Source organism: Ailuropoda melanoleuca, chromosome 12 (genome assembly GCF_002007445.2).
Source record: "Ailuropoda melanoleuca isolate Jingjing chromosome 12, ASM200744v2, whole genome shotgun sequence".
Lineage (NCBI taxonomy): Eukaryota > Metazoa > Chordata > Mammalia > Carnivora > Ursidae > Ailuropoda > Ailuropoda melanoleuca.
Window position 1 is genome coordinate 14,123,424 of NC_048229.1, and position 27,328 is coordinate 14,150,751.

Below are 27,328 nucleotides of genomic sequence, written 5' to 3' on the forward strand. Positions count from 1 at the left end.
GGTCCTAGCCGCGGCCAGGCCTGTCCAAGGATTTGCCTAATTCTAGAGAAATTGTCTCCGCCCCTCCCCACTACCCGTTGAGGATTTTAAAGAAGGCGATGAAAGGGCCGAGGTTAAGACGAAGGGGGCGTCCGGCGGCCTCTCCACCTCCTCAAGGATGACGTAGTCAGGCGGTCCTCGGGCAGCTCGCGACCCGGAAGTCGCCGCCGGCGCGAGGCCCCCGTTGCCGAGCGCGGGCGCGCGGGGCGGAGCTTGGCGGAGACGGGGAAAGGGTCGCCGCGGCTACCGCGGCTCCCGCTCCTCGAGTTGGCGGCTCCCTCGGGGGCTGCTAGGCGGGCGTCGAGTCCGCAGGGCGCGCGGCCGCGGTCGCTGGGTGACACGCTCAGCCGCGGCCAGAGGCGACATGAGTGCCGCGGGGCTGTTGGCTCCGGCTCCGGCCCCGGCTGGAGCACCGTCGGCACCGGAGTACTACCCGGAGGAGGACGAAGAGCTGGAGAGCGCCGAGGACGACGAGCGTAGCTGCCGGGGCCGTGAGTCGGATGAAGGTGCTTGCTCTGGCTGGCCCGGCAGCTCGGGGCGGGGGTGGGAATCGCTGAGGGAGTGAGTGGGCTGCACGGAGCGGGGCGGGGCGATCTCCCGGGCTGGGGGAGGCTGAAGGGGCCGCTGGGAGGAGCGCGGCTCCAGGAAGTTATCCCCACCTGCGCTGGGCCCGGGGCCGCTGTGGGGACGTCGTACCCTAACAGTTACGGGAAGGAGGGATTCGGGAGCTGCTGTCTGAGCCGGAGGTCCCTTTAAGATTCTGTTCCTCTCCCCTCAACCGTCCCTGGCGAACCTCAGGTCTTTCCTGGTTGGAATGAGAAAGCCTTCCATTGAGTGTCTTGAGTACCCCTCCCCTTTTTAGTTCTGGAGAGGATCAGAGCAAAGCCCAGTTTGGCTTCCAGGTTCCCAAGTTGCTCCCTACGAGCCTCCACCCCGGGAAAATGCTTTAGCCAGTCCTACTTGAGCAGTGCAGTTCAGGTTGCTTAAAAGAACGAGACCTGGAATCAGCCAGATCTAGGTCTATATTTGGCTCACTGAACCCAGCGTTGTGATCTTAGACAACTTAGTTAAGCTTGCGAGCCTCAGTTTCCCCGTCCGTAATGGGGCTTCCTAGCGTAGGTGTGAGGATTAAATGAGATGTGCATAAAGTACTAGGCCTGGTACTCAGTGGATGTTTTCATAAAACTGGGGAAGCAGTTACAGGGGAAGATAGGGATTTGCTTAATGGTGCCCAGGTGTTCTGTTTTCAATTCCACGTTCTTTGCGTTATCATTACTGCTTCTCAGAGCCCAGCTTTTCAAACTGGGCTTTACAGTTTGGCAAGTGTGAGGAAGACTGTTTTGGAGGGATTGAGGAAGGAGCTACTGGAGAAGGAGAGGGGTGAAAAAAAAATGAAAGGACACAGGAAAAGAAAGAGGAGATAGAGACCAGTATATGGGTGGAATATTCCTGGCACAAAATAGGGCTGTAGAGCAAAAGGTAGGCCTAGTTGCTGGAATGAGGAATATGTTTTATTCATCTCAGTTCCCCATGCGCCAGGTACAGTGGCTGGCATATGACAGGGATTCAGTGAAGGTCTCTTGACTGAAAGGAGAAGGCTTTGTGAAGATTTGGACCTGCAGCAGCCTTTAAAAAGGCACCGACATGTGCAGATAATAAAGTTGAAGGAACTAATTGCGTTTGGTTAAACTACATTAGAAGACGGGGCTTAACCAGGGATTTTGAATGTGAAACACTTGTAACTGTTCTTAATGCCCATAAGGGGGAGCGGCGAAGCCAAAATTGGTTTTTATCCCTGCTCAAGTAGGGCTGTTTTTATGTAGACACTCCACTATTTACTTTAAGAACAATGTTTAAAATGTTCTGAAACACTTTCTGTTTGATCATCTTGTCCCTTTCTTCTCCCTTTAGCTGTAACTTTGAAAACACTTCAGTTATTATTTTTAAATATTCAGTTATTGGTTTGGATCCTTCTTTGTATATATGTGATGTAAAATCTGTTCAAACTGGGCATAGAACAGAAGAGAATGGACGTACTAGGTCATTTTGGAGAAGTGAGCAAGGCCTGGCTGTCTCTAGTTGTCCTGTCTGACGCTTACAGCTCCGTTTCCTGAACTGCCAGTGTGGCTTCTGCAGAAGTAACAGCCTTGACCATGACGGCCTACCTCTCACGCACACTGTTCTCTGGTTGCACTTCGGATGAACACAGTTCTTTGCATAAGTCTGGCCATGTCTAAGTTGGAAATGGCATTTTCTTTCCTAAAGTAGCTATGTAATATTTTTTACTGATGGCTTCCCACAGGCCTCCATTCATTTTAGAGAAGTTTAAGTGTCACTTCGTCACGTGATACCAACCTTATGAATTACGATTTTAACAAACCTTTCTTCCCTGATTTTATTTAGACACCGAAGATGCTAGTGAAACTGACCTGGCAAAGCATGATGAAGAAGACTATGTAGAAATGAAGGAACAGTGAGTATGATTCTTACATTTCTTGTTTGGAAAGATTTCCAAGGAAATCTTGATAGTGACCTTGTGTGTATGGTTTTGACCATAGAGCTTCCAAAGTCCATGTGTATGTGTGCAGTTTCCCCCTTGAAATTTGTCATGTGTAATTGGTCTTCTTGTTAAAAGAATATTTTGAGGGTTGGCTAGGAAGAACCTTGAGGGAAATGATCCCAGGGAAATAAGGCCACATATCAAGAGAAAACTGTTTCCCGCTTCTTCGTGTTTTTGTTTTTGTTTTTTTTAAACGTGAAAACTACTACTCAGGGTAAAGGGTGTGTCGTAGCTATTTGGTTCTCAGATTGGGGTGACCCCACCAAGAGCTGATGGTGTGCTGGCTGCCTGGGGAGCTCAGAGAGAGCTGGTCTGGAGAGCAGTCCTCCTGACTCCTGCTCTAGTGCCCTTTCCACTCGTCACACATCCCTGCTCAAGCCTTCTCTAAATGTGCCCAGAGAAACGAAAACCACTTGCTTTTATTGTAAACACAGATGCAAGATTGAATAAAATAGATCCCAGAAGTATTGTTGACAATTTTGAGGATCTTGATTTGACTTTAAATTTTTATCTTTAAGCTAGATGATCCGCATTCCTTTTTTTATAGGACCTGTTTGCAAATGGTTCATGACCATCCTCTGAATTCTGTTATCCTTTTTAAGCTTTGGAACCCAAAGGGGTAATTCAGCTAAATTCCACCAATGCTGAATAAAGAAAGATTACCTTAATAATTCATGTGATTTTTCTCACAGCTTCATGCCTGAAACTGTGCTTCCTTTTATTTTTATTCTCTTCAGGCTTTTTACTGATACACCTTGAACAATTTCCACATACCTTTCTGTTTTCCGAATCTGAATTTGTTTCGCTTGTTTATTTTTTCAATCTGTTAATATTCCCTTTCAAAGACAGACTCAGAAGTCAAAGGCGTTGTTTACCACATTCGATGTGGTGGAAAATTGAATACACTGGGTTCCAAATACTGACTTATTGTGTGCAGTTTGTATACATCTGTTTCCTCTGTTTGGCATGTTTAAGCATTCTTTTGAGATCATATTTTAATTGAACATGCCCCTAGAAAAATTTCTGATTAAAATTGAATGCCTTGTTTGACTCAAGGTCAGTGTTGAGAGTACATTAGAATTCTCATTGATCTTTTAATCAGACCTCCTGTGTAATTCCCAGATTCTGCCTACTCTTTCCTCAATCTGTGTAAATAGTTGGGATGTATTTACAGCCCTTATTTTGAGCAGTCAAAAAGCTATTGTGCCTGTTACTTGTTGGACAGTGGTCATTCAGATTGCAAATCTTGTGTTTGTCACTGTAAAATTGGGGGTGTTTTTCAGATAGAAGCAAAAATACTGTTGAAATAAGATTTACTTGTGGAATCCACCATTCAGACAAACTTGCCAGAGTGTATAATGACTTACAATCCATTTAGTGTGTGTATCTGTGGGGAGGGGGACAATCTAGGCGCTTTTGCTTCGTATGTGCTGTGTGTTCTTATCCAGCTGGGGCTGCAAATAAATCCTGCGTTTTAACTTTTGTTACTGAATAACTTTTATTTCTCTGATCCTAAAAGAGTAAGGCTTTTAAAAAATGGCATGAAGGTTTATTAACTTGGTGCTTACACAGCTATGCTGTCTACATAAAAAAACGTGCCAAAGGCATAATCTTACTCCTTCGGAACTTACAGTCTAATCGTAGAGTTGATACAAGAGCTGCTGTGTTTAATGCCTTTGCTACATTTTCGTGTGTTATTTATGCTTCTAAATCCATAAGGAAATGGCATCACACTTCCAGTTTTTCTTTGTGTTTTATTGCCTGTTTATCATTGTCACTTATTTATTAAAATCTGCGTGTCTTCATATTTGTAGATTTCAGACTGATTATCTCTAAAGGTGGGATAACACAGGAGAATCTACAGAATTGGGATATGATTCAAGAACACAGAATCCTTGTCCCTTTCTGATCCCTTTAGCTGCTGGTACATTTTAAACCAGTTGGCAGACTTCAGTTTTCTCTGTCTCCTAAAGGACATTAATGACATTCCCATAACAACCCAGGTAATTCCTGTGTGCAGATTAGTTTAGAATTGAGTATTGAATGTTTTTGTCTTTCAGTGTGGCTTTCGTTGTTTTTCTTTACAGGATGTATCAGGATAAACTGGCTTCTCTCAAGAGACAGTTGCAACAACTGCAGGAAGGTAGGTGTGTGGTTTAACTCTTCATTTTGAAATATACTTAGTATTGCAAGCCTTTGAAACCTGAGCATTTCACTCCCCTGTGGGAGTGATTTAAAATTTGGTCTGACTGATTTCAGCTATCCAGTATGCATTTTCCTATCTTCTGCTGTCAGTAAAGTGGTGATTTTCAAACATTTTTGAACCCTCACTTATGGCCTTCTGAGGAGCATGAGCTGAAAACCACTGTGAGCCCCTATAGCTAGACTTTTTTAGGAGAGATGTTGTTACCAAAGAATACATGAAATTGTACCATTCTTTCTAAACTAAATACTGATGAACTGTGGGTTATCCTTATTGTGTTCTCTGTTGTTTGCTTGGTAAATTAAAAGTGGATTCTGTCTTGTCCAGTGCTATTTCCTGCTAAAGGCAGTTCACCCTGGGGTTAAGAGTATTGGCTCTCGAGTGCCATCATGGGCTTGAATCCTAACTGTACTACTTTCTGAAAATTTGACCTTGGGCACATCACTTCATCTTGCTTAAATTTTTTTTCCAGTCTTTGAAATGCAGAAAGTGGAAGCCATGTGATTGCCCGTGAGGGGTGTCTAGCACTGTGGGATGCACTGGGAGCTCAAGGACAGCTGTGGCCAGCAATTCTTTGGCTTATTTTTTGTGGAGCCCCCTCATCAGTGGAACAGCTTTTCCACTAGGTCCTTATTTTGCCTGAACTAGCTCATCTGACATTGATTTCTGCTAAATAGTGAAAAAAGGTTCCCATGAGTTGCATTCACACATCTTTGTTTTATTTCTATTTTTTTCTTTCTTTCCATGATAACGGAAGTGTTGCCAAAGAAAGAAATATATTCCACTCTAGCAAGTGTATAAGGCATATCTGGCACAGCTGAATGAGGGATTTTGAAAAAGATGCCATTAATATACCCTACTAATGCATTATGATCAGGAAACACTTCGCACACTAATTGTGACCCTCATAATTCGCTGCTTTTCGGAAAAGCAATGACATGAGTAGACATTTGGTGAAAATCTATACCTGAGCTGTTCAGAGTTGTCACTAGCTGTGCATATCTATTTAAATTTAATTAAATATTAATAATTCAGTTCCTCAGTTGCACTTGCTCCATTTCAGGTGCTCAGTAGCTACGTATGACTAGTGGCTCCCATGTTGGACAGTGAAACCTAGGACATTTTCACTGTTGCAGAGATCTGGGCCTTACTGAGAGCTAATGAGCTTTTCTCAGAAACAGGAGGCCCATTGACTCAAACTGGAGCAGCAGGTGATCGGAATCACTTGAGGAAGCCTGTGCCTTTCTACTCCCCGTCACTTGCTAGAGAGTCTTAATCCACTAGGTGGGTGGGGGGATTTCTGCTCTGGGCCTTGGTTGAGAACCAGAGTCCAGTTAGCTCTGTTTGCTCGTGCCTTTCCCTGGTTTGTGTTTTATTTACTCTGATGGTATTGAAATAGTTCCTGCTGTGCTCGACAATTTTAGGAACTGAAATGTAGAGCAGATTGATCTTCAAAGTAACGTTTTATTTTGTAAATCTCAAAATCAGGTACATTACAGGAATATCAGAAGAGGATGAAAAAACTAGATCAGCAGTACAAAGAGAGGATCCGAAATGCAGGTGAGGCTCTGTCTTAGGTGGGAGTAAATGATCTTTAGGTGTTCTTGCTTTTGCTGATCACCAATCTAGTGTGGCCGTAAGAGGCGTCATCTAAAATGCAGTGCATATATTCTCAGATATGGAGGAGGGAAAAGTTTTGGGGAAGAGAGACACTAAAGCCACAGTTGTATAAAACTGACTCATCTTTTTTCCAGTGGCCTGTGAATGATCTTTAGTTGAGCTTACTAGTTGTGGCTCCGTGCAGTTATGCTCCCTGGTGCCCCCAGGGTAAGCAGTCTTGCACATTCTTTCTCACATGTGCATGGCTGCCTGAATGGACCATCAGAGGAGCTACAATGGGAAAGAATTGTAGCTTGTTTCACTCTTGCTTGAAGTTTGTTCTCGAATCCTCTGCTCAGGGAGGAAGAGGTGTTCTCTTGTTTTTCCCCTTGAGTGTTATAAGCATTTAGGGGAAGAGGATGCTTTGGTTTGTTGAACACAGTAAATGTATCCTCAGTAAGAATTTGTCGAGCACCTGCTACATCCAAGCTCTGAGCAACATGAAGTAGTGGAACACACTGCCCTTGACTTAAGCAAGCGTGCGATTTCATTGATGAAAGACATCCAAATGCGGAAAAAGTTAAGGAACATTCTGAGGTAAATAATCANAATTTGTCGAGCACCTGCTACATCCAAGCTCTGAGCAACATGAAGTAGTGGAACACACTGCCCTTGACTTAAAGCAAGCGTGCGATTTCATTGATGAAAGACATCCAAATGTGGAAAAAGTTAAGGAACAGTCTGAGGTAAATAATCATGCAAAAAGTAAGATGTGATGACTGTTCGAAGTGTATTAACACTGATTCCTGGGCTTACAGGAAATGTTTCGTAACTGTTCGATTTGGAAGCTCCTTGTCGGCCAGCATTTTGAGCGCCGGCATGGTGCCTGTTCCTGCAGTGGTCAAAGTAATGCTGGGTTTTCAGATGAGGTCTGGCGGCCACTGCTCAGGCTGCTGTCTCCTCGGTTTCTGATCTGGTGTCTTCCCAGCTCCTGTTGGTGGAACTTTTCCCTCCTCTGGGCAGTAGATGTCCTGTGTACACCAACAAGTAGAAAGGGAGCTGAAGGGCATGGGAGGCCCTGGGAAGATGGAAGTAATAGTCATTAGCCTTCTGCCCACCCACATCCCGCCTGCCCCTGAGTTTACCCCCACTGCGATGTGAGTTCCTGAGGCATCTCCTTGGGACATCTGTGAAATCCCCTGCCTTCTTCCCAGTGTTCCCCTCTAGCAGGGAAAGGAGGTGCACTGTGGAGGGGTGAGGTCCTAGGTTTAGATCTTCTCTCTGCACCTTAGATCTTGTGCCTGTAAGCAGGTTTTGCTCTTAGAGCCTCAAGTTCCCTATCTGCAGGGGGGAGTACGAATACCTCACAGAATTGGTTTAAGATGCAGGTAAGGAAAGCTAACTGACATGAGCCATTTTTCTGCAGCTAGAACTGCAGCATTAGTATTGCGTGGTTTTCCTTAGTTCTGCTCTCGATCCTGTCCTCACGTGTTCTTTCAGAAACGTTGCTCTCCCCTGCCCCCCAGGTACGAATGCAGGAGAACTCCTAAGTCAGTCCCAGCTTGAGCCTTAAAGAGCACATTCTTGCAGAGCTAACCCACCTGTTCTGGTTGTGTTGGTGCCTGGCTGTTGTAACTCAATAACTAGCAGCTCTGATAACTGATTGCCAGTTTGACTTGGTGCAGGGGTGATTTCTGAGAATGGCACAGTCAGTGCGTCAAGTTCGTTTGTGCATCTAAGGCACTCATAGGAGTGAGCGTGTTGGGCTGGATGTGCCTGGGCTCATGTGCTCAGCCATTCTCAAGGCAAGAGTGATCAGGGCTTCTGGGGGTTGGGGGGGTATTAGAAAATAATGAACGGCTTGTTCTTTTCTCAGTTAAATTTCCTTTTCTTTTAAGTAGGCTCCATGCCTAGCCTGGGGCTTGAACTCAAAACCCCGAGATTAAGAGTCCTATGTTCCACTGATGAGCCAGCCAGGCACCCCTCCTCAGTTAAATTATCTTATTCAACATCTGTTAATTGAGATCTGAATTCTTAATCTGAAGTCCTGAAACTCAGAATTCTATGAAATTATATGTGGATGTGCATATATGCTGTTTTAGAGGGAAAGAGATCCATAGGCTTTATCAGATTTGTGAAGGAGACCATGGTAAAATATAAACAGCGCCTCCTGGAGTTGTTGGTTCACCAGCAATCTTTGTGATGTAGGCAGCAGCCCCACTGTCATCCAGGAAAGATGAGATGCCATGGACCTGTTTTGTTCAAAGGGCTGGCTCTATAGAGAGGCTTATNATGGTAAAATATAAACAGCGCCTCCTGGAGTTGTTGGTTCACCAGCAATCTTTGTGATGTAGGCAGCAGCCCACTGTCATCAAGGAAAGATGAGATGCCATGGACCTGTTTTGTTCAAAGGGCTGGCTCTATAGAGAGGCTTACAATCTAGTGGTGGGGGGAGCTGCTGGGTAAACAGTTGTTTAATTGCCTGCACAGGGTGGGTGATAAATAAGCTGTTGACTGCTCACCAGTGGATACTTGGATGTGTCTGAGAGGGGGTTGGTAAGTGAAGGGTCCTTAGGGAAGGCTATTTTAGATCTGAAGCTTGGAATTGCAGTCAGACCCAGAGGGCGTTGCCATGGAGGTGCAGCCATCTGCGGGGTCTTGGTGGCTTGGGAAGAATGCCCTGGGGGGGCTCAGAACCTCTGCCCTCTGAGTTCTCCAGGAATATCCTTCCGTGACACACGCAGTCCTTCACACATGCTTTAAAAACATCAGTGTTGACTCTGCTGAAGTAGTTGCGTTGTTCCTTCCGGACTCATCCTACGCTGTAGAACTGTGAGGGTACGTACTGAGTGAAAGAAGGGATAACTTTCAGTTTTATTTTGCCAGGTAGTTTCTGCTGCTTGCTTTTGCCCTTGGGCAGAACTGCCGGAAGTGATTCTATTCAGGGCCAAATTTTAACTAGACATGAGTGCTTCTTTCGTCCTTCCCTTTCATGTATATTAACACTTTACTGATGGAAACATTTGCTCTGTGTAACCGTGCTTTCAGAAAGCAATTACTGCCTCTAAATGAGTCCTACCATCACTGTCTAGAAAGGTGACACAGCCTAGCGAATCTAATTGCATGTTTTATCTCTTTCAGAACTCTTCCTCCAGCTGGAAGTAAGTACCTTGGATCTTCTGGGTTTGCAGGCCCTTTCTGAGGCTGGAATCTTCCTCTCCCAATCCAGAGAATCTTTCCTTCTGTTACCAAATGGACAGTTAAGAAGCCCCCAGCTGCGAGCCTTCATCACTGTTCTGTTTGACGAAAGGACATTTTGGGTCTTAATTTAGAAATTGCCATCTCTTCATTTGTAGGGTGGGCAGCCTCAAATTATCACAGGGGACTAGGGGATACTCACCCCTCACTGCTTTCTTTTTGACTTTTATCTCATGTTAAAGCCATCTGGGAGTGTCTCTGAATTATAACGGTCTAATAATTTGTTATGTTGGTCCTTGACACAGCCCAGTCTCTGAATTGGCTCAGTGGTTCAGTTTTATAGCCAAAGCTGTCTTGGTCAGTAGGAAAGACAGATTTAACATTTTTCCTTTCCTTCAGCAGACATCTGAGTGTTGTTTCTTTTTGAAGCACAGTGCTGTGGTACAGAGATGAGAGCCTGAATCTTGGATGATGATCTCTTCCTGGGGTGGCTAGTGTGTATGTGTGGGGGGAGTCCTGCCTTTATCAGAGCCACACACGAGTGTGAGAAGGTCATGCTTTAACAGAGCACGTTATCAGAAACCGTTTTACCACTGAAGTCAGTGCAACACATACAGTCACAGCCTGCAGGATTATGTGATCCACAGCTGTAGCCCACCATAAGCTACCTTGTTCTTCACTTAATACGATGGTACGATTTAAAAAATGAACCTTTTTATTTAGCATTATTTCAGTGTTCGAGTACTTGAGGTTCAGGTGCCTAATAGATGCTCTTCTGCTCTAGTTGATCTTTATCAACAAATACAGTAACTTGGGTCATCTTGACTCAGTGTTTTGTAACTGCAATTAATTTTGAATGTAGGTATTTCATCCGGAATGTACTATTTTCTTTCGAAATTGGGGCTTTAAAAGAGTTTGTCTTTGAGACTCTTAAGTTTTATTTTAGCATAGAAGCCGTGAAGTGTAAGAGGTGAAAGAGAGGAAATACTGAGTAGCAAGGGGGGTATGCTTGTAAAAACAAGCAGAAATCATATGGTTCAATTTTATGCATTCGTTGGAAAACTTGCTCCCAGACATCCCGTTACTGCCAGTGCACATGTGAGTGCGCTGTCCCACATTTCTCATAAAGGCGTTTTCTGGGCTCTTGAGTGTAGAGCCAAACTTGCAATTGGGCCCTGGCTGCGAGGGTCTCATGGAGCCTTAGCCTGTGTTTTCTCCTTTCCTCAGACTGAACAGGTGGAGAGAAACTACATTAAAGAAAAGAAGGCAGCGGTGAAAGAATTTGAAGACAAGAAGGTAGAGCTGAAAGAGAACCTGATCGCTGAGCTAGAAGAGAAAAAGAAAATGATCGAAAATGAAAAGCTGACGATGGAGCTGACAGGAGGTATGAAAGCCCCCCAGAGCAGGGTCCCGGGAGCCTTGGGCGGGGCCTCCTCTCTCTTACCTCAGTTCCTTGTCCGAGCAGAGCAGCTGGAAGGAGGGTGGGCTTTGACACGAAGGCTCAGAGTTCTAGCTCTGTCTGGTATTGGCTGTGTGACTTTGGTCAAGCCACTGAACATCTCAGCCTTTTTCCCCCTCTATAAAATAGGGCTGATCAGACCTTGTCTTACAGGATTGTGGTCAGAGATGTGAGTGCCTGGCACAGTGCCCTGCGTGTAACAGGTGTTCAGTAAATGGTAGACCTTCAGTCCTGGCTGTAACTGCTGGCTTATGCTTTATTTCATTTAATTCCTGGGTCAGCTGCCATTCCTGGATGACTTACCCAAGTCCCTCTGTGGTGGTGGGAATCTCTGCTTCTTTTTCAGTCTGCCTCAATTATAGAAAAGGCATTGTCTTCCTTTGACCTAGATGTGAGAACAAAGGCGTTTGACTATATCATCTATGCTCTTAGATCCCTTCCCCAGATGTTACTGTGAACATTTCAGACAGTAGGTACAAATTTGGCAGGAGTAGGCTAAACTGAACTAGTTTCCTGTAAAGGTAGTAAAGTTACATTAGACTCTGTGCCAATCCCTCCCTTGCCTTCTAGTTTTTAGTAATCCGCATATGGGAACTCAGCAGGATGTAGGCAAGTTTAAGGGAGAAGCAATATGGGCTGACTGTTCTGTTGCCATATGTAGACTGATGAATCCTAGAAGGATACAGAGCGGGAAGTGGCTTGAACTAGATATTTTGGAACTTGGCAAAATTTCTGTCAGCGAATATTGCAAGACAAGTCAGTGGTGAGTTTGTCACCTGGATGTGTAAGCGCATGCCTTCTGCACACCCCCAGATTTCCCTCTTACCATGTACAGGAGGTGCTGGAGCTCTGGCATATCTAATTTTAGTAGAGGTCCATGAGAGATGCATTGTTTTCACGTGAAGTTCCTGGGGGTGGAATTTAAAAGTAACAGTTAAATGGTATTTCCTCTTCGGTAATTCTGGTGCTGTGACCCAACAGGGGCCTTCAGTTAACGTAAACTTCTAGCCCAATCCCCATGATAGACCTATGAGAATGTGGTGTGTTTGAAGTGGGGGATCTGATTCTTGAAAATCTCTCTTCTGATATCTCTCTCCTTGAAAGACTTGGCAGAAGGAATTAATTCCTTGAAGGCCTCTGAAAGCAGCTCAGAAATGTTTTTTTTGGTGAGAGTGGATGCTAAAATAGCGTCTTCAGACAGCACTGTCTTGTTCTTGTGGCCACGCTTTGTTGATTAGACTGCTAGCACTGTGCTGCCTTGTTCGGTACCAGTCCGCCGGCCTGCTTTCTGACCTGTACACCGTTTTCTTTGACGGTGGCTGTTTCTGGCATTGATGCCTCATCGCTCTCTGCTAGAGCCACCAGATGTTCAGGAGTCTTCATTAGGCTAGTGGGAAATATTGTCTGTTTATAGCTGCTCCCTTTCCATCTGCAGGGAGGGATATCATCACCTTACCTGTGATTTGGCATCCTGATTATTGATAAGCAATAGACATTGTTTGGCCAGGCGGCTTTGCAGCCAGAATCTTAACTGGGACAGGAGGCATCCCCAGTGACTAGAGGCTGAGCCTGCCAGGGTAGAAAAGACAAATAAATGCAGGGAAGTCATTTGTAACGCAGTAAAATAGATTATACAAGTGCTTAAAGCTAGCCATGGGCATTAAAGGTACCGATGTCCTTCCTCAAGCCATTTGGTACCCTTGGTATGGAAAGCTGTGCCAAGGTAATGATACAATGTCGGAAGAAAAGGCAGTGGAGCTAGAAGGATAATTAGCGTTTCCACAGATGGTGCTGCTATGGTCCTGGATTAAAGGCCTGATTTCATTCCTTTCATTGAGTGACTTATTTCACCTTTGTGGATTGATGCCCAATATCCGCTCTGCCCGGAAAAGATATTTCTTAAAATCTCCTCTTCTGGTTCAACATGAAGATCTCTTGAAAAACAACATTGGAATTAGAGGCCGATGGGAAACTCAGACCAAATAACCCGTTGGGAATGAGAAGATCAGGTGACCTGCTTTGTCCGAACGGGACTGAAAGCGTTTGCAGACAGTGGGAGTTAATGGGAGGTTCTCTCCACTGCCCACACCGCTTGAGAAGAACTTAGGACAGCGGGTTATGCAGGTAGAAAGGTGTACTGTCGGTAAGGAGACAAGGATGAATTACTGATCGGTGCTCCCCCAGCTTGGGTGTGTGCGGGAGTCAGCTGGGGGTCTCGATGACCTGCAGCTTCTGCTTCAGTGGGTCTGGGGCGGAGCCTGTGATCTTGCGTTTCTAACCACCTCCCAGGGGCTGCTGATGCTGTTGGCTGGACCACACTTTGAGTAGTGAGGGTGGAGGTGGAATGACCTGAGTGTGAGTTTTCTCTGCAGTTGAGGCCAAGGTGATAGGTAACCCAGATAATCAGTGAGAGCTGAATGTGTGGGAGCTTTATCATTTTTCATCCATTTGTCCTCTCCCTGTCTTGAGGACACTTGCCTCTTTTGTCTCAACAGTCCACCAACCATTACTTCATTTTCTTTTGTAAATTTTGCCTCACCGGTGCATCTTCCAAGCCTCAGGCCCCTGTGGCAGCTACTGTGAGTTTCTTTTAGAAGATTAGTGGATTCNACACTTGCCTCTTTTGTCTCAACAGTCCACCAACCATTACTTCATTTTCTTTTGTAAATTTTGCCTCACCGGCGCATCTTCCAAGCCTCAGGCCCCTGTGGCAGCTACTGTGAGTTTCCTTTATAGCTGGAGCCATGAGTATTTATAATATTAAAATCAAAATTATAATATCAAAATATAGTGCTAAAGGACTGCTTCCTGAGTACTTACATTGAGCCAGGTATTACATAAAAATATTAGAACTGCCTCATTAGGCTGATAGATGTGGATGAATCCTGGCGCTGTCATGAACTTGGTTCTACGGTGGGGTTTTCTCATTTAGGAGGGAGATGCTAGAATCTACTTCGGAGGTTTGGTGCGAAGATGGGGTGAGACAGTGCCTATAAAGTGCTTGAAAGAGCCGCTGGCACACACAGCACTGAGAGATTGAGAAGTTGTGACGTCCTTTGACTTGACGTGGCACAGCAGCCTCAGAGGAACAGAGGCATTTGCTCAAAGTGCCTCAGCGTGATGGTGCATAAGGCAGAATTGGTCTTAACCACCACATGATGCTATCTGTCATGGAAATTCTGTGGATTCGTGTGGTACTGAGTGATTCATAAAATGAGGCTAATAGGTAAGGTGTGTGTCCTCAAGGAGCTTATATTTTGGTAGTCATCGTGACTGGCNCATGATGCTATCTGTCATGGAAATTCTGTGGATTCGTGTGGTACTGAGTGATTCATAAAATGAGGCTAATAGTAAGGTGTGTGCCCTCAAGGAGCTTATATTTTGGTAGTCATCGTGACTGGCACAGCCTCCTTGTCTTGCCCAGTGTAAGGCGGTGTCCACAGAGCGTGCTCCTAAATGAAGGTGAAGATTTCTCAGCTTGTTTTTACTAATTGTAAAACCTTGCCGAGGTCTTTGTGGTTGTACTGATGCAGGCATGGTTTCACACAACGAGGAGCAGGTGCCAGTGAGCAGGAACCTTGGAAGTCCAGGCAAGGAGAAGAGGCCCCACACAAGTGTCTGGGTGGGGAGAAGGAAAGAGGTGACCTGGATTTTGGGTGGAGCATGCTTGTCTCTAGATGGTCTTTGCTGGTGCTGCCCTTGTGGAATCCAGGTGTTCCAGAGTGCAGGGGAGGTTCACTCTCTCAGCACCATCCTTATTCTCTGGACGGCTTTTTGCCTGAGGGAGCTGGGGCCCTTGGTTCCTACCCTGGTGGGTCACTGAAGACCTGACCTTCCTTCTTCTCTCACCTCCCCCGATGCACCTCCCACAGGCACCTGCAGCGTCCTTTCCTGATGCCGATGAGCCTGCCAACCCATTAGAGAGGGGCCTGGGTGTCCTAGGCTCGTCCCGTGTTGCACTGCTCCTGGTTTGGGGGTCATTGCCAATCTGCTACAGTGGTCACTCTGCAGTGTTTTTTTTTTTTTTTTTTAAATGAGAGTGCAGACCCGTGTTGGGGGGGGAGGGGAGGAGCAGAGGGAGAGAAACTTAAGCAGACTCCCACTGAGCACGGAGCGCAGCTCGGGGCTCTGATCTCATGACCTGAGCTGAAACCAAGAGTCGGATGCTCAACTGACCTAGCCACCCAGGCGCCCAACATTCTTTTTCTTAAGGATGCTCCTTTGAATCACTGCAACTGATACTTTCTCAGTAGCTAAACAAGTATGGGTTGGTCTGAGTAGTTAAAGTACGTTCACGTGAAGCTTTTACTGCATTTGTGTTGGAGTGAATGACTAGGCCCAGAGAAGTGTGGGACCCAAGGCCAGCAGGGAAGTGCTAATTGTATGGTAATTGCAGGTAATTAATGTTATCGGGAATATGTCTCCATAGGGACGGTGCTGTAGTGGCTCTGCCCAGCACGGATTGAGCCTCACTCCCATTTCTTAGCCAGCATGCCCAGTGCTACCTGGAGAGTGCCTGTGTCTGTCAGTGTGGCCGTTCCTGCTGGCGTTGCCGGTGAGCAGAGCAGGAGGATTTGCGCTCTTGTCACATACACGAGGTGGTTCGGAAAGGAGCTCTTGTTCAGTGTTTCTGTTTCCTGTCCCATCCCTCATACCACCCCGCCCCCCCCCAGCACTGGTGTATTTGGTGTTCAGTTGGATCGCAGATAGTATCCCCACAGAAGCAAACCCATGAAGAGTTCTAGGTTTTCTGAGAGGCTTTCTGATTTAAGTCAGAGTTGTGTTGGGCTCGTCTGCAAGGCAGACTTATTTCCAACTCGAGTGCCTTCTACAGGGGTGCCATGCTCCAAGGTCTGGGTGTCACCTCCGGAAGTTTGATTTTTGTGCTGGACCCAGATTGAGCCCCTTCGGACTCTTGCTGGCCAAACTCCAAGGACCCTGATGTTATAAACTCGGACTTCCAGCCTCTTGCTTCTCATGAGGTGTGGAACTTCTAGGTGGATTCAGACCCAGGTAGTCAGATATCCTTTCCCTCTGTGAAAAATCTACATCAGGAGGTTGGAGCAAAGGGAGTGGAGTAGGTAATCTGCTGTGTAGTTTTGGGGCTGTGATGTTCACATGTTGGTCTTCCCCACGAGTCCCATCTTCCACCTGGACCACTGGCCAGGCCTGTTCCCCACTCCTTCTCTCCTGGCTGGTGGTGGGGACAGGCCAGTGCATTTCAGAGGCATTTTCAGAACACCTTTCTTCTGCTGAAGTCGTCTTTTGGATGAAAATTTATTAGGTTATTGTGGTGACTAGGCTAATAAAATGGATCGATTTTCACTATTTCATAAGAATTTGATTGTATTTTCTGATCTGTGAGTGATGCAGCTACAAATTTCTGAGCTTATTGGCCATGATAAGACTGGGTTATTCTCACATTCTCTCAGCTGTGCCTTTACTTGGCTTACTTCCATTACGTATTGCCCACCCTCCCCACCTGCCTTACTTGGCAGCCCAGATGGCAGTGCACACTGGGCCATTGTCTTTGGTGGACAGAACATTCCATGATGTTCATATGCTAGGTGTTCATTCTCTAGCGGTCTTTGGGTTGGGTGAACTCCCTTCACATCTTGTTTTCCGAATTAGGCGTGAATGTTGCAAAGCCTCACAGCTAACATTGGTTGTTGTTGAGTATGTAACTTCATTCAGCCGTTTGCACCTTGACTTGTTAAAAAGATATTTGTATAGTGTTTACCTGGCTGCAGATGCGATAATAAAAACTAGCATCGATTGAACTCTTGCTACACCCGGTGCCGTGTTTAGGGCTTTACTGGTATCATCTCCTGTAACCCTCCCAGCATCCTGTGGGGGAAGTATTACTGATAATTCCATTTTATAGATGAAAGTTGAGACAGAGTGTTTAGGTAGCCCGCCTAAACGGGTCACAGCTGCAGTAGGGATTCACCTGGTGGCCAGTTAAGTCACTGGAGAAGCACACCAGCTCTGCGGAGGGTGAGACATTTCTTGTAGAGAGGATGACTGACCTCCCCCCCGCCCCAACTTTTTCTCGGGCAAGTGTGTTTGTCCTCCTTCCTTTTGCCTCCACCCACTTCCATGTACACCTTTCCAAATACTCATTAGGTCTGTGGTTCTTATCCCTTTCCCTCCATGTATAGGGGGAAAATCAGTGTTGCTCATTTCCCTTCTTAAGAACAACACGCAGAAGTATTTTTTGACTTTGTACAGGATTATCATCTACTCGCAGATCGTGCATGTTGCTGTGTTAAAAGGGCTACACTTGAATTCTGTAAGGCTGTCCTGTCTGCTGTGTTGATAGTATGCATGGTCATGAATGAACGATCTCGTCAGGCTTGATCTCATCTAGTTGTTCTGAAGGAAACTATGGAGCCCCTACAGTATGCCCGAACTAGTGTGAGGTGCTGGGGTGGAATTCAGGAGTCTCTGGGGGAAGATGTCCCATTCAGTGTGGTGCTTGTTGGCCGAGGTTTGTACAGAGGTTTGCTCTGGTTGCTTGGGAGATGGTGTGACTCTGAAAACCATCATGGGGTGGGGAGTGTTGAGCTGACTCTCAGGGATGTCGTGTAGGAGTATGCCGGGCAGAAAAGAGGGGACCAGGCAGAGGGGACGGCATGTAAAGGCTTGAGGGTGTAGTAAGGCAGGTGACCTTGGGTGAGAGACTTATCCAAAAGCTCTCACACAGTGTGTGTGTGAATGAAGAAGGGGCAAGACCAGAAAAAAGACGCTTGGCCTTTTTTCTGTAGAGTGTGGCAAGCCATAAAAGTATTGAATAAGAAAGGGAGGATCTGATTTGTGTGTTAGGAAGATCGCTCTGAGGGAGGTGAGAATAGGATGATGGGTGGAGTTGAGAGGTGGTTTAATGGCAAAAGTGCCTGTGATCTGGTGAATATGATGTTTGGGGGAAGGAAGATAAGTCACAATGACGCTCTGTTCTGACTGGGGAAGATGGACAGATATGATGCCCCCGAGACACAGGAGAGGAAGCAGCCGTGGGAGGTGAGACATGAAGTAAGGTCACTTGGGTCATTGAGAGTGGATGGTGTCGATGGGCATAGGTGTCGATGGTGTCGATGGGCATAGGTTGCCATTCAAAAAGTTGGGGGAGCTGACATTGGTGATGGAGGCTCACTGGGACACAGGCAGAAAACTGACTGGACTCCAGTGGTCACCAGCAGAAAGGAGCCCAAGGAGGCAGATGACGAGAGTAGAGACCTGTGCGGTGGTGGCTAGGGGAGGAGAGATTTTAAGGCTAGGAGAGTCAGCAACAGTGTCAGACTGCGGAGAGAAGTCAAGAAGAATGAGAGAGACATTATTATGAGTCTTCATTAGCTCATTCTTGATAGTCAAGTAGCTATAAGAGGTTATAAAACAAAATGAAAGTCCAGGTTTGTGAATGAACACGTCCTATAAAGAGGGTGGCACTGAGGCCAGTGGCCTCTCAGAGTCTTGTGCACAGGTGCACTTCAGTTCTCCCTCTCTCCATGGGAGTAGCAGGAGTTAGTTGAACTAGATGATCAAAGGTTCCTTCTGATCCCAAGAGCCTACCACTCTGTGGCTTCTGAATTTGAGGGAAGAGGAGGAAAGTTCTAGTTTTCGGGATGCTGGAGAGATGCTCCCACAGGTAGACTGCACACGGCTGGGCTGCATTTCTGAGAGGGGCATGCGCTTAGGCTAGACAGTCTGGGTCTTCTAAACACAGTCCCCTCCCCCCAACATCTGATATGGGTGTTGTGCTTGGTCCATGAATGAACCAAATGTCCCCAATAAGACAGTTCTGATTGGGTGGCTGTGGGGCAGATATTCTTATAGTACAGCGATTCTTACTTCAAGTGGGAGTTGGATAGATTTACCCATTCAATTCTTGCCACAGATTCTATGGAAGTGAAACCCATCATGACCAGAAAGTTGCGGAGGCGACCAAATGATCCTGTCCCCATCCCAGACAAGAGGAGAAAACCCGCTCCTGATATCCATTTGCATCAAGCCTTAATTGCTTTTTTTCTTAAGACTATTGAATCCTTTGCTTATCCGTTTGCTAGACTATACATGGCCATCGTTCTTTAAAAATTATATGTGATTGGCAGGCATGTGTATTTTTCCCAGGGCTAGGGAATAGCCAATTTTTAAAAGAAGATTTATTTACTTGAGAGAGAGTAAGCTCAAGCGCAAGCAGGAGGGGCAGAGGGTGAGGGAGAGAGAATCCCAATCAGGCTCCATGCTAAGCACAGAGCCCATCGTGGGGCTCTTTCCCATGACTCCGATATCAGACCTGAGCCCAAACCAAGAGTTGGCTGTTTAACCGACTGAGCCACCCAGGCGCCCTGGGAATGGCCATTTTATTGAGTCCTCAACTGCTGCTGCCTCTAGTGAGAGGAATTTGTAGAGAGCAGTTATTTGCAAAGGAACTTTGTGCCAGAAGTTCAACCTGGTTTTAACATTTGGAGATTCAAGGGCGACCTCAGATTTCACGTGCCTTAATTTTTCTACTTGTAAAATGAGGCCAGTAATACATGCCTTTTGTACCTCTATTATCTGTATCCTGAAAACAGTGGAACGCAAGTTGTTAAATGAGATTACAGTCACATAAAAAAGCCCTTTAATCATAAAAGTGGAAGGGGGGTGAGGGCGCACACAGCAAAATTCTGTTTCTGTCCTCTTGAGGAGAGNGTAATACATGCCTTTTGTACCTCTATTATCTGTATCCTGAAAACAGTGGAACGCAAGTTGTTAAATGAGATTCCAGTCACATAAAAAAGCCCTTTAATCATAAAAGTGGAAGGGGGGTGAGGGCGCACACAGCAAAATTCTGTTCCTGTCCTCTTGAGGAGAGAATAAATAGCCATTTATACAAAACGACTCAATTGTCTGCCATCATGAAAGGGTTTAACTTCAGGTTCCTTTGTCTTTGCAACTGGGGGTTTAAGTTATGTGGGAAAAATAAGCCCACATCTGTGTGTGTGTGTGTGTGTGCACGCGCGCGTGTGCACACGATCACACAGGGCTTCAGATCTTTGGAACAGAAAAGCACTTCATAAATTGAGGAGGAAGTTCTCTTACTGTGTCCTGTGCTCTCATTCTTGGAGTGACTTAGAGATGTTTGAAAGAAATTTGTGAGTTCTTTTACGTATCTGGGCACCATGATATTTAATAGGATCAGCAACTTCAAGAGGGGAATGTTTGTAGAAACAGCATCCGACAGAGTCCCACTATAAATCCTAAAATGCTGCTACCGTTTTGTTGATTTCTGCTTGCTTGGAAACCATGCTTCTCAGACACATTCCTTTAACTCTCAACACCTCAGCTAAACTATTTGTTAACAGACGAACAGATCATGGAGGATCTGAGAACATTAAATAAGGTACAGTTTGATTTTTTTGATTTATTTGAAAGCTTAGGCTTGTGGTGTTCACATTACGTGTTCAGTCGTTTTTGATACCTTTGACACTATGTTGTATCTAAAATGATCTGCTCTAAGATTTCTTGTTGTTCTTCCTACAGCTTAAGTCACCGAAGAGACCAGGTAAGCGCACAGTGTTGTTGGCATTTGTGCAATCTTTTTTATCATGTTTTGGGAAAAGCATGCTTATACCTGATGGGATTGTTGCAATTTTCAAAAATAAAATGATGAACATTTGCTTAAGGGTAGTCATCATGAAAACTGAAGGGAGCNCCTAAAATGCTGCTACCGTTTTATTGATTTCTGCCTGCTTGGAAACCATGCTTCTCAGACACATTCCTTTAACTCTCAACACCTCAGCTAAACTATTTGTTAACAGACGAACAGATCATGGAGGATCTGAGAACATTAAATAAGGTACAGTTTGATTTTTTTGATTTATTTGAAAGCTTAGGCTTGTGGTGTTCACATTACGTGTTCAGTCGTTTTTGATACCTTTGACACTATGTTGTATCTAAAATGATCTCTAAGATTTCTTGTTGTTCTTCCTACAGCTTAAGTCACCGAAGAGACCAGGTAAGCGCACAGTGTTGCNGCTTGTGGTGTTCACATTACGTGTTCAGTCGTTTTTGATACCTTTGACACTATGTTGTATCTAAAATGATCTGCTCTAAGATTTCTTGTTGTTCTTCCTACAGCTTAAGTCACCGAAGAGACCAGGTAAGCGCACAGTGTTGTTGGCATTTGTGCAATCTTTTTTATCATGTTTTGGGAAAAGCATGCTTATACCTGATGGGATTGTTGCAATTTTCAAAAATAAAATGATGAACATTTGCTTAAGGGTAGTCATCATGAAAACTGAAGGGAGCCTAAGCGCCTGCTCCCGATTTTTTTTTTAACCCTGTTATGTTTAAAGTTATTTTTATTTTTTCCTTGATTTCTTGTAAAAGAGACATTTGATGCTAGGCTGGTAAAGGTNTTGAACATTTGCTTAAGGGTAGTCATCATGAAAACTGAAGGGAGCCTAAGCGCCTGCTCCCGATTTTTTTTTTAACCCTGTTATGTTTAAAGTTATTTTTATTTTTTCCTTGATTTCTTGTAAAAGAGACATTTGATGCTAGGCTGGTAAAGGTTTCCTTCTGTGTAGGCATCAGGCATAAGATTTAAGTCCTCCTCCATTTCTGGAAATGAAACCAGAAGGATTTTTCAGTATTACTTTGTGGAGTTAAGTGCTGGGTACTGCTGTTCCAGTGGTGCTTCATGGCCTGGCTCTGGTGAGGGACTCCCAGTCCCAGCTTACAAAAGAAGCCAGCCCAGTGTTCGCGGCGGTTCCTTCCAGAGTGGCACTTGAGAGTCCGTGCTAGGCTGCAGAACAGAATTCTGGACAGGCAAGGCATTGTTACGTTTTAAGCACCATGATTACTCACATGTCTGTCCACTCACCAAGCCTGGTGGAAGGAAACAAGATTCTTTTTTCTCTAAACAATTTCCTTCTGAGAGTCACCGTGGTCCACAGAGAGGTCCTGTGTTTCTGAAGGCATGATGGGGAGGGGGTTATGGAAATGTGTGAATTTAGATCCTTTGAACCCACTGTAGTTATTAGCACTGTCTTGGCTTGACTCTCTACATACATGATAGCCTGCTCTACCTAGTAATAAATAGTTCAAGAAATGACTTCAGATTTAAAATTCTAAAGAGATTTTCCTAATTCCTGCCCTTCTGGGCTTCCGATGGTCACTTGGGCAAATGACTTAGCCTGCCTTCATCCCTGGTTTCTCCTCTGTTCAGCGAGGTTAATCTTTGTCTTGCCTACCTCATAGGGTTGCCTTGAGCAAGTTAGGCGTAATATGCAAGAATCTTGTTGAATTCTAGTTTTTACACCCCTAAGGACTTAATAATCATGATCATTGCTGCTCGTTAATAGCATTTCAATTAAAGCATGTTGTTGGATCCACGTGCTTGTTACACGCTTAGTCATTGAAATATTTTTGGTTCCTCCAGCGTCCCCGTCCTCTCCTGAACACTTGCCTGCCACACCCGCAGAGTCTCCAGCCCAGAGGTTTGAAGCTCGGATAGAAGACGGGAAATTGTACTATGATAAAAGATGGTATGTTATGGAAAATCACAGATTATTCATTAAGAGTCTTCAAAGAACCCCTTGGAAAGAAGGCTGGGGCTCTAGCTCATTGTTCCCGAGTATGGCTCCTGCTTAGCTTACATAGTACTGAAGCGGAATAACGTTTCAAAGTGCGTCAGGCTTGGGACGCCTGGCTGGCTCAGTCAGTGGAGCATGCAGCTGTTGATCTCGGGGTCAAGAGTTCGAGCTCCATGTTGGGCATAGAGCTTGCTTTTTAAAAAATAAAAATAAAAAAGTGTGTCAGGAGTCATTTGATCAATACTACTCATTTGATCTCTGAAGGCAGTGTTTCCTGAAAACGTGTTCTGATGGGAGCCCTCCTTCTCTCTCTGAGCTTCTGGCATCGTACTAGAATTTGCAGGCTTCTATCTTTGGTGGTTCCCCTGTAGACTGAGGCCAGGGCTTTATGTCCCTCTCTACCTTCTCTTAACTCTGCCCTTGTGCACTAAAATTTAATAGGTGTTCTGTGGAAAAAAGCATTTTGTAGTCAGATGAGTCTGGGGGATGACCATGTTAGTTAAATTAAATGGGTTTCTTCACTGTAGGTGCTCTTTGGGTTCTCTGATAGGCTGTGTGCTGTGAATTTCTGAGATGTTATCAAGTATTATTTATTTGACCCAGGGTACCCTTTTTTCATTCATCATCCTACTATATGAGGGTTCCAGGAAACATAACGTGGGGGAATTGAATCCTAAAACGTTATCGGTTTATGTTAAAGACAGTTTTTTCTTTAATTGGTATTTGTATGATTTTATTTTTTAGATGCATGTGAGTATATAGGTGTGTTACATTAGTTTTTTGAATGTGCCAGAAAATATTTGAGAATAAAGACAGTTTAAAATCTTCAGACCACCAGCATTTCCATCAGAAAAGAAATTGTAAAGCAGTGTGAGAAGGCTTACAAACTCATTCACTTATTCGTTCAACAAACATTTACTATTGGCACTGTAGCCCCAGATTCTGCTAGGCGTTAAGCCACCCTGGGTCCTACCTCCTTGTCCCAGCTCCTTTAATTCTGACATATTCCTTTATTCATTGTCCATATGCAGGCATACTCAGTTTAAGTCATGGTGGACACATTTGCATTCTGGATTTCCACTTGTTTGTATGGAGAATGTTTATCTGAGGTTACTTAATGCTGTGTAATTATCATTTATGATGGCTCTCATTTTTAATGATCTTTTGAGTTTGAATGTATTTACCCAAAGTTCTAAAATTAGAGTAATGGTTATTTTGAATTGTTTGAGCTTTGTTAAAGAAGAAAAATCCCAAGATTGTTAATTGATTACCTTAAAATATTATCCTTCTGAAGTTGGCAGAAATGCTTAGAAATCTAGTCATTCCTGAAATAAATCCATTCCACCAAAATATTAGGTTACAGTGAGTTAATAAGTGGGTGGTGAAGGCCGCCTCTGTGAGCCTGATCTTAGTGACTTCTGCCCCTCTCATTTGACTATTTGGCTTTCTTCAATAAGGCCAGTTAGTATATCTTAACATTGCTTATCAGAACATATTGCCACTAGGTGGCAGGCCCTAACAGCTCAACACAGTGAGGGGGGAAAATAAGATGAAAAATGTTTCTAATAATGAAAACCAAGTAACCTTTAAAGATCAAGCCCGCACATAAGAGCCGTCTTCAAAAACGATGAGATTTATCACTAACATTTTTACAGATCTATGAATCTTAAAGCTATGTGATATTTTAAATGATGTTCATTTTGTAATTGCGTTGCTTCAGATCTTCTTTCTAAGGCTTAGTTTTTAGACTTTGAGACTTGTCTTTAGGGTGAAAATGCAGTAAGATAAAATTCTTGTTTTCCTAAAAAAGGGATCCACGATTCCTGGTGTTTCATAATGTAAATAGGGTGGTCACGTTTGCTGTGCTAGACCTGAGCATTTTGAGTGAATTTCGCTGTCTTTCTCATAGGGCTGCAGAAATTTTGAAAAGAAGGTCTCTGGGAGCATTTTCCTTTTTCGGTGAATTTTAAGTTGCATATTATTAAATATGGAGACTATTGTTTTCATCTGTATTCTGTATTTTTCCTTTTAGCTTTGGCAGTCAGTTGATGACACATTTGTGGGAAGGTGGTTCTCTCCTTTTCCTGCCACATTTGGAAGGTGTTCATGGGGGTCCTGGCCCACTCCCTGACCAGTGCATAGCTGGCCTCATCTCTCACCAGGCTCAACTTGATGTTTAGCCTTTGTGTCCTGTCAGTTAGGAGGCTTTCATTCTTCCTTCTCTTTTGCCAATCACAGCCTGTGGCTGGGAGGGCGAGTGAACCGCTTTATGCTCTTTCCAGTGGTGTGGAGTATTTGGGTGCAACGGTAGTTCTGGCAAACGTGTTTCATTGAGTTTAAATGACTTCAGCAAAATGAGTGTGATTCAGGCTTCCCATCTTGGCATGAACACTTACCAAGCTACATTTCATTTTGAAAGATGAGCATTTTTGCTTTGTCTTGGTCTGGTAGTGCTTTTAAGGCATTTTATGTCCTGCTGTTAGGTTTTCCGCACATTTTGATTTGGACTAATGACCCTTCTTAGAAAGTACCACAGAAGTAGCTGGTATTTTAAAATAACTACTGATGGTGCCGGTGATCTCTCCCCACTTTAAATCTCGGGCTGCTAATGTGACTGAGAAAGACTGTTAAGATGGTGAATATTTACAACTGGTATTGGGACTCCTTGAGGTTCCAGAGCTGTAACATGGTATTCAGGTTTTTTGGGAAGTGAAACGTTAATATCAGGATTCCCAGTAGGATACAAAATTAAATTAATTCTACCCCTCCTTTTTGACCCACCTTTCGAAGAAATTGCTTTCTTGCATAATAGTACTGTTGATTCTAGTTCATTGGGTTTAATAGTAGAAGCAAAGCTCTGAGAGCTCATTTGTTGCGATTCCCAGGTCAGGATTTCCATTAGTAATAAAGTAATAAAGTCAGTTTGACTTTTGGGGCTTGTTCTCTGAGGCTATTAAACTATTTTTTTTATCTGAGTTGCAGCTTATAAAATGAGCTAATTGGCAAAAAAGTGATGAAGTACATTTTTAGCTCTATTGTTGCTGCTTTTTAACAGTTTTTATGTCTATATTTATTTTGAGTTCTCTCCCCCTCTTTTATTAGTCTTTAGAAATTAAAAAGTAAATTTGTATGTTAAGGTTGTCCTATACTTTTTAGTTTCATCTTGAAAATATGAATGCTAATTTCTGAGGATTTTTTCCCCCCCCAGAGAATTCAGATGGTTGAATAGATTTGGGATAACAGTGTGTGGTGTGTGAGACTCTGGTTCAGGAGGATCTGAGAATCCGTTGGCTTGGAAGTGGGTTACTTTGGGAAACATGCAGGCCAGCTCTGCTGTGGAGCAGATGGTGACCATTGGTGGACATTCAAGCCACCACCATTTGGTGACCCCAAAGCAGGCAGATTTGGGAGGTGGCCAGATGCTCAAGTCCCAGACCACTTCTTGGCCGGGGCAGGGGAGCGGGTAACAGACCAGATCTCATTGTTTACTTCCGGTATTCATTTTAAAGCCAGTCAGAGGTGTTGGGGTTTGGATTCTGCACACATTTGAAGGAAAATGTGGCACATCTCATGAGAATTGTTTGACTAGTCTCCCAGAGTTAGCTGTTGTCTTTGAAGACATTAAGACGTTAATTTTAACATCAAGTTTTGTTTTTACCCATCTTTGTTATTTAGTTATTTTCCAGACCAGGATTTACTTAATTTTTAATGAGTAATACCTGCTTATTTCAGAAAGAAGAAGAAAAAAGAAAGCCATGTGATAAAAAGAATACTGTTCTTAATTTACATTTCATATTTCTGTAAAGTTGTAATACACTTTTTATTATACATCTTAACTATGTAACTTTACCCAGTTTTTTCTGTGTGTGTATGATACACATAACATGCATATGTGTTTTTATAAGAACAGGAACGTAATGGACATAGATTTCCCCCCTCCACTTAGCAGTATATTTAGCATGTTTCCACACTAGTAACATAGTCCTTCACCACACTGTGACCTTTCTTTATTAAAGTATTTAGGAAATAGTATCAGAGTGACTTGAGGCCAGGTGCATGCTTTGTGTCTTTATTTCTTTAATAACGCACGATCCCCATAGAATAACTTCAAATGTTCTCCCGCTCTGTAATTTTACTCTAACCATCACTTCAGATGTTACTGTTCACATAGGAAAGTTGGCTTAGATGTGGGAGGGAAACTGGGATTTTTTGAGTCACGCTGTGAACTAATTCAGCCTTTCCTCATGTACTGTATACTTCAGACCTTGTGATATTACATATTTAGCATAATGAAGGTCCCCTGACCCAGTTTACCAACTGATCTCTGGCCAAAAGCAACTTTAAAGCTGAGTCTAAACCAATCTCGCTGTTCTAATTGCATTTATGATTCGATTTCTTTTAACAGTGTTTTCAGGAAGTAAATTGAGTTGGAAACCTGAGTTTTCAGCTCCTAAGTATCAGGTTAAAGAGTGCTTAGAACCTGGATTGGAAAAAGCTCATTGTGGGAGTAAAGTACATCTCTTTACTGTGATATCCTGGCAGTAGATTATTTCATTATACCAGCAAAATAGTCTGCCTTTTCCCCCCACAGAAGTAATGATAAAATGCAGTACTTTGCTGGGAGATGCATTTTGGTAGAATTTACATGAGTTAGTGGGTCTGTTTAGCCTGACCTTTACAGCCAGAATGAACCA

General features: G+C 44.2%; 1 protein-coding gene across 2 annotated transcripts in view; it reads left to right on the forward strand.

Annotated features, from left to right (window-relative positions):
• The first annotated feature begins 215 nt into the window (after positions 1 to 215).
• Positions 216 to 27,328, forward strand: part of SUDS3 (SDS3 homolog, SIN3A corepressor complex component) — a 34,055-nt gene continuing 6,942 nt past the window's right edge. The window contains exons 1-10 of one of the 2 annotated variants that reach the window (XM_002919674.4): positions 216 to 545; positions 2,443 to 2,512; positions 4,687 to 4,742; positions 6,291 to 6,362; positions 9,543 to 9,562; positions 10,827 to 10,983; positions 18,953 to 19,048; positions 20,379 to 20,440; positions 20,581 to 20,602; positions 22,481 to 22,586. In XM_002919674.4, coding sequence (XP_002919720.1) covers positions 404 to 545; positions 2,443 to 2,512; positions 4,687 to 4,742; positions 6,291 to 6,362; positions 9,543 to 9,562; positions 10,827 to 10,983; positions 18,953 to 19,048; positions 20,379 to 20,440; positions 20,581 to 20,602; positions 22,481 to 22,586 — 803 coding nt within the window. In that variant the 5' untranslated portion in view covers positions 216 to 403. Of the gene's footprint in view, positions 546 to 2,442; positions 2,513 to 4,686; positions 4,743 to 6,290; positions 6,363 to 9,542; positions 9,563 to 10,826; positions 10,984 to 18,952; positions 19,049 to 20,378; positions 20,441 to 20,580; positions 20,603 to 21,177; positions 21,200 to 22,480; positions 22,587 to 27,328 lie in introns of both variants that reach the window. The other variant, XM_034672889.1, reaches the window with a different exon arrangement.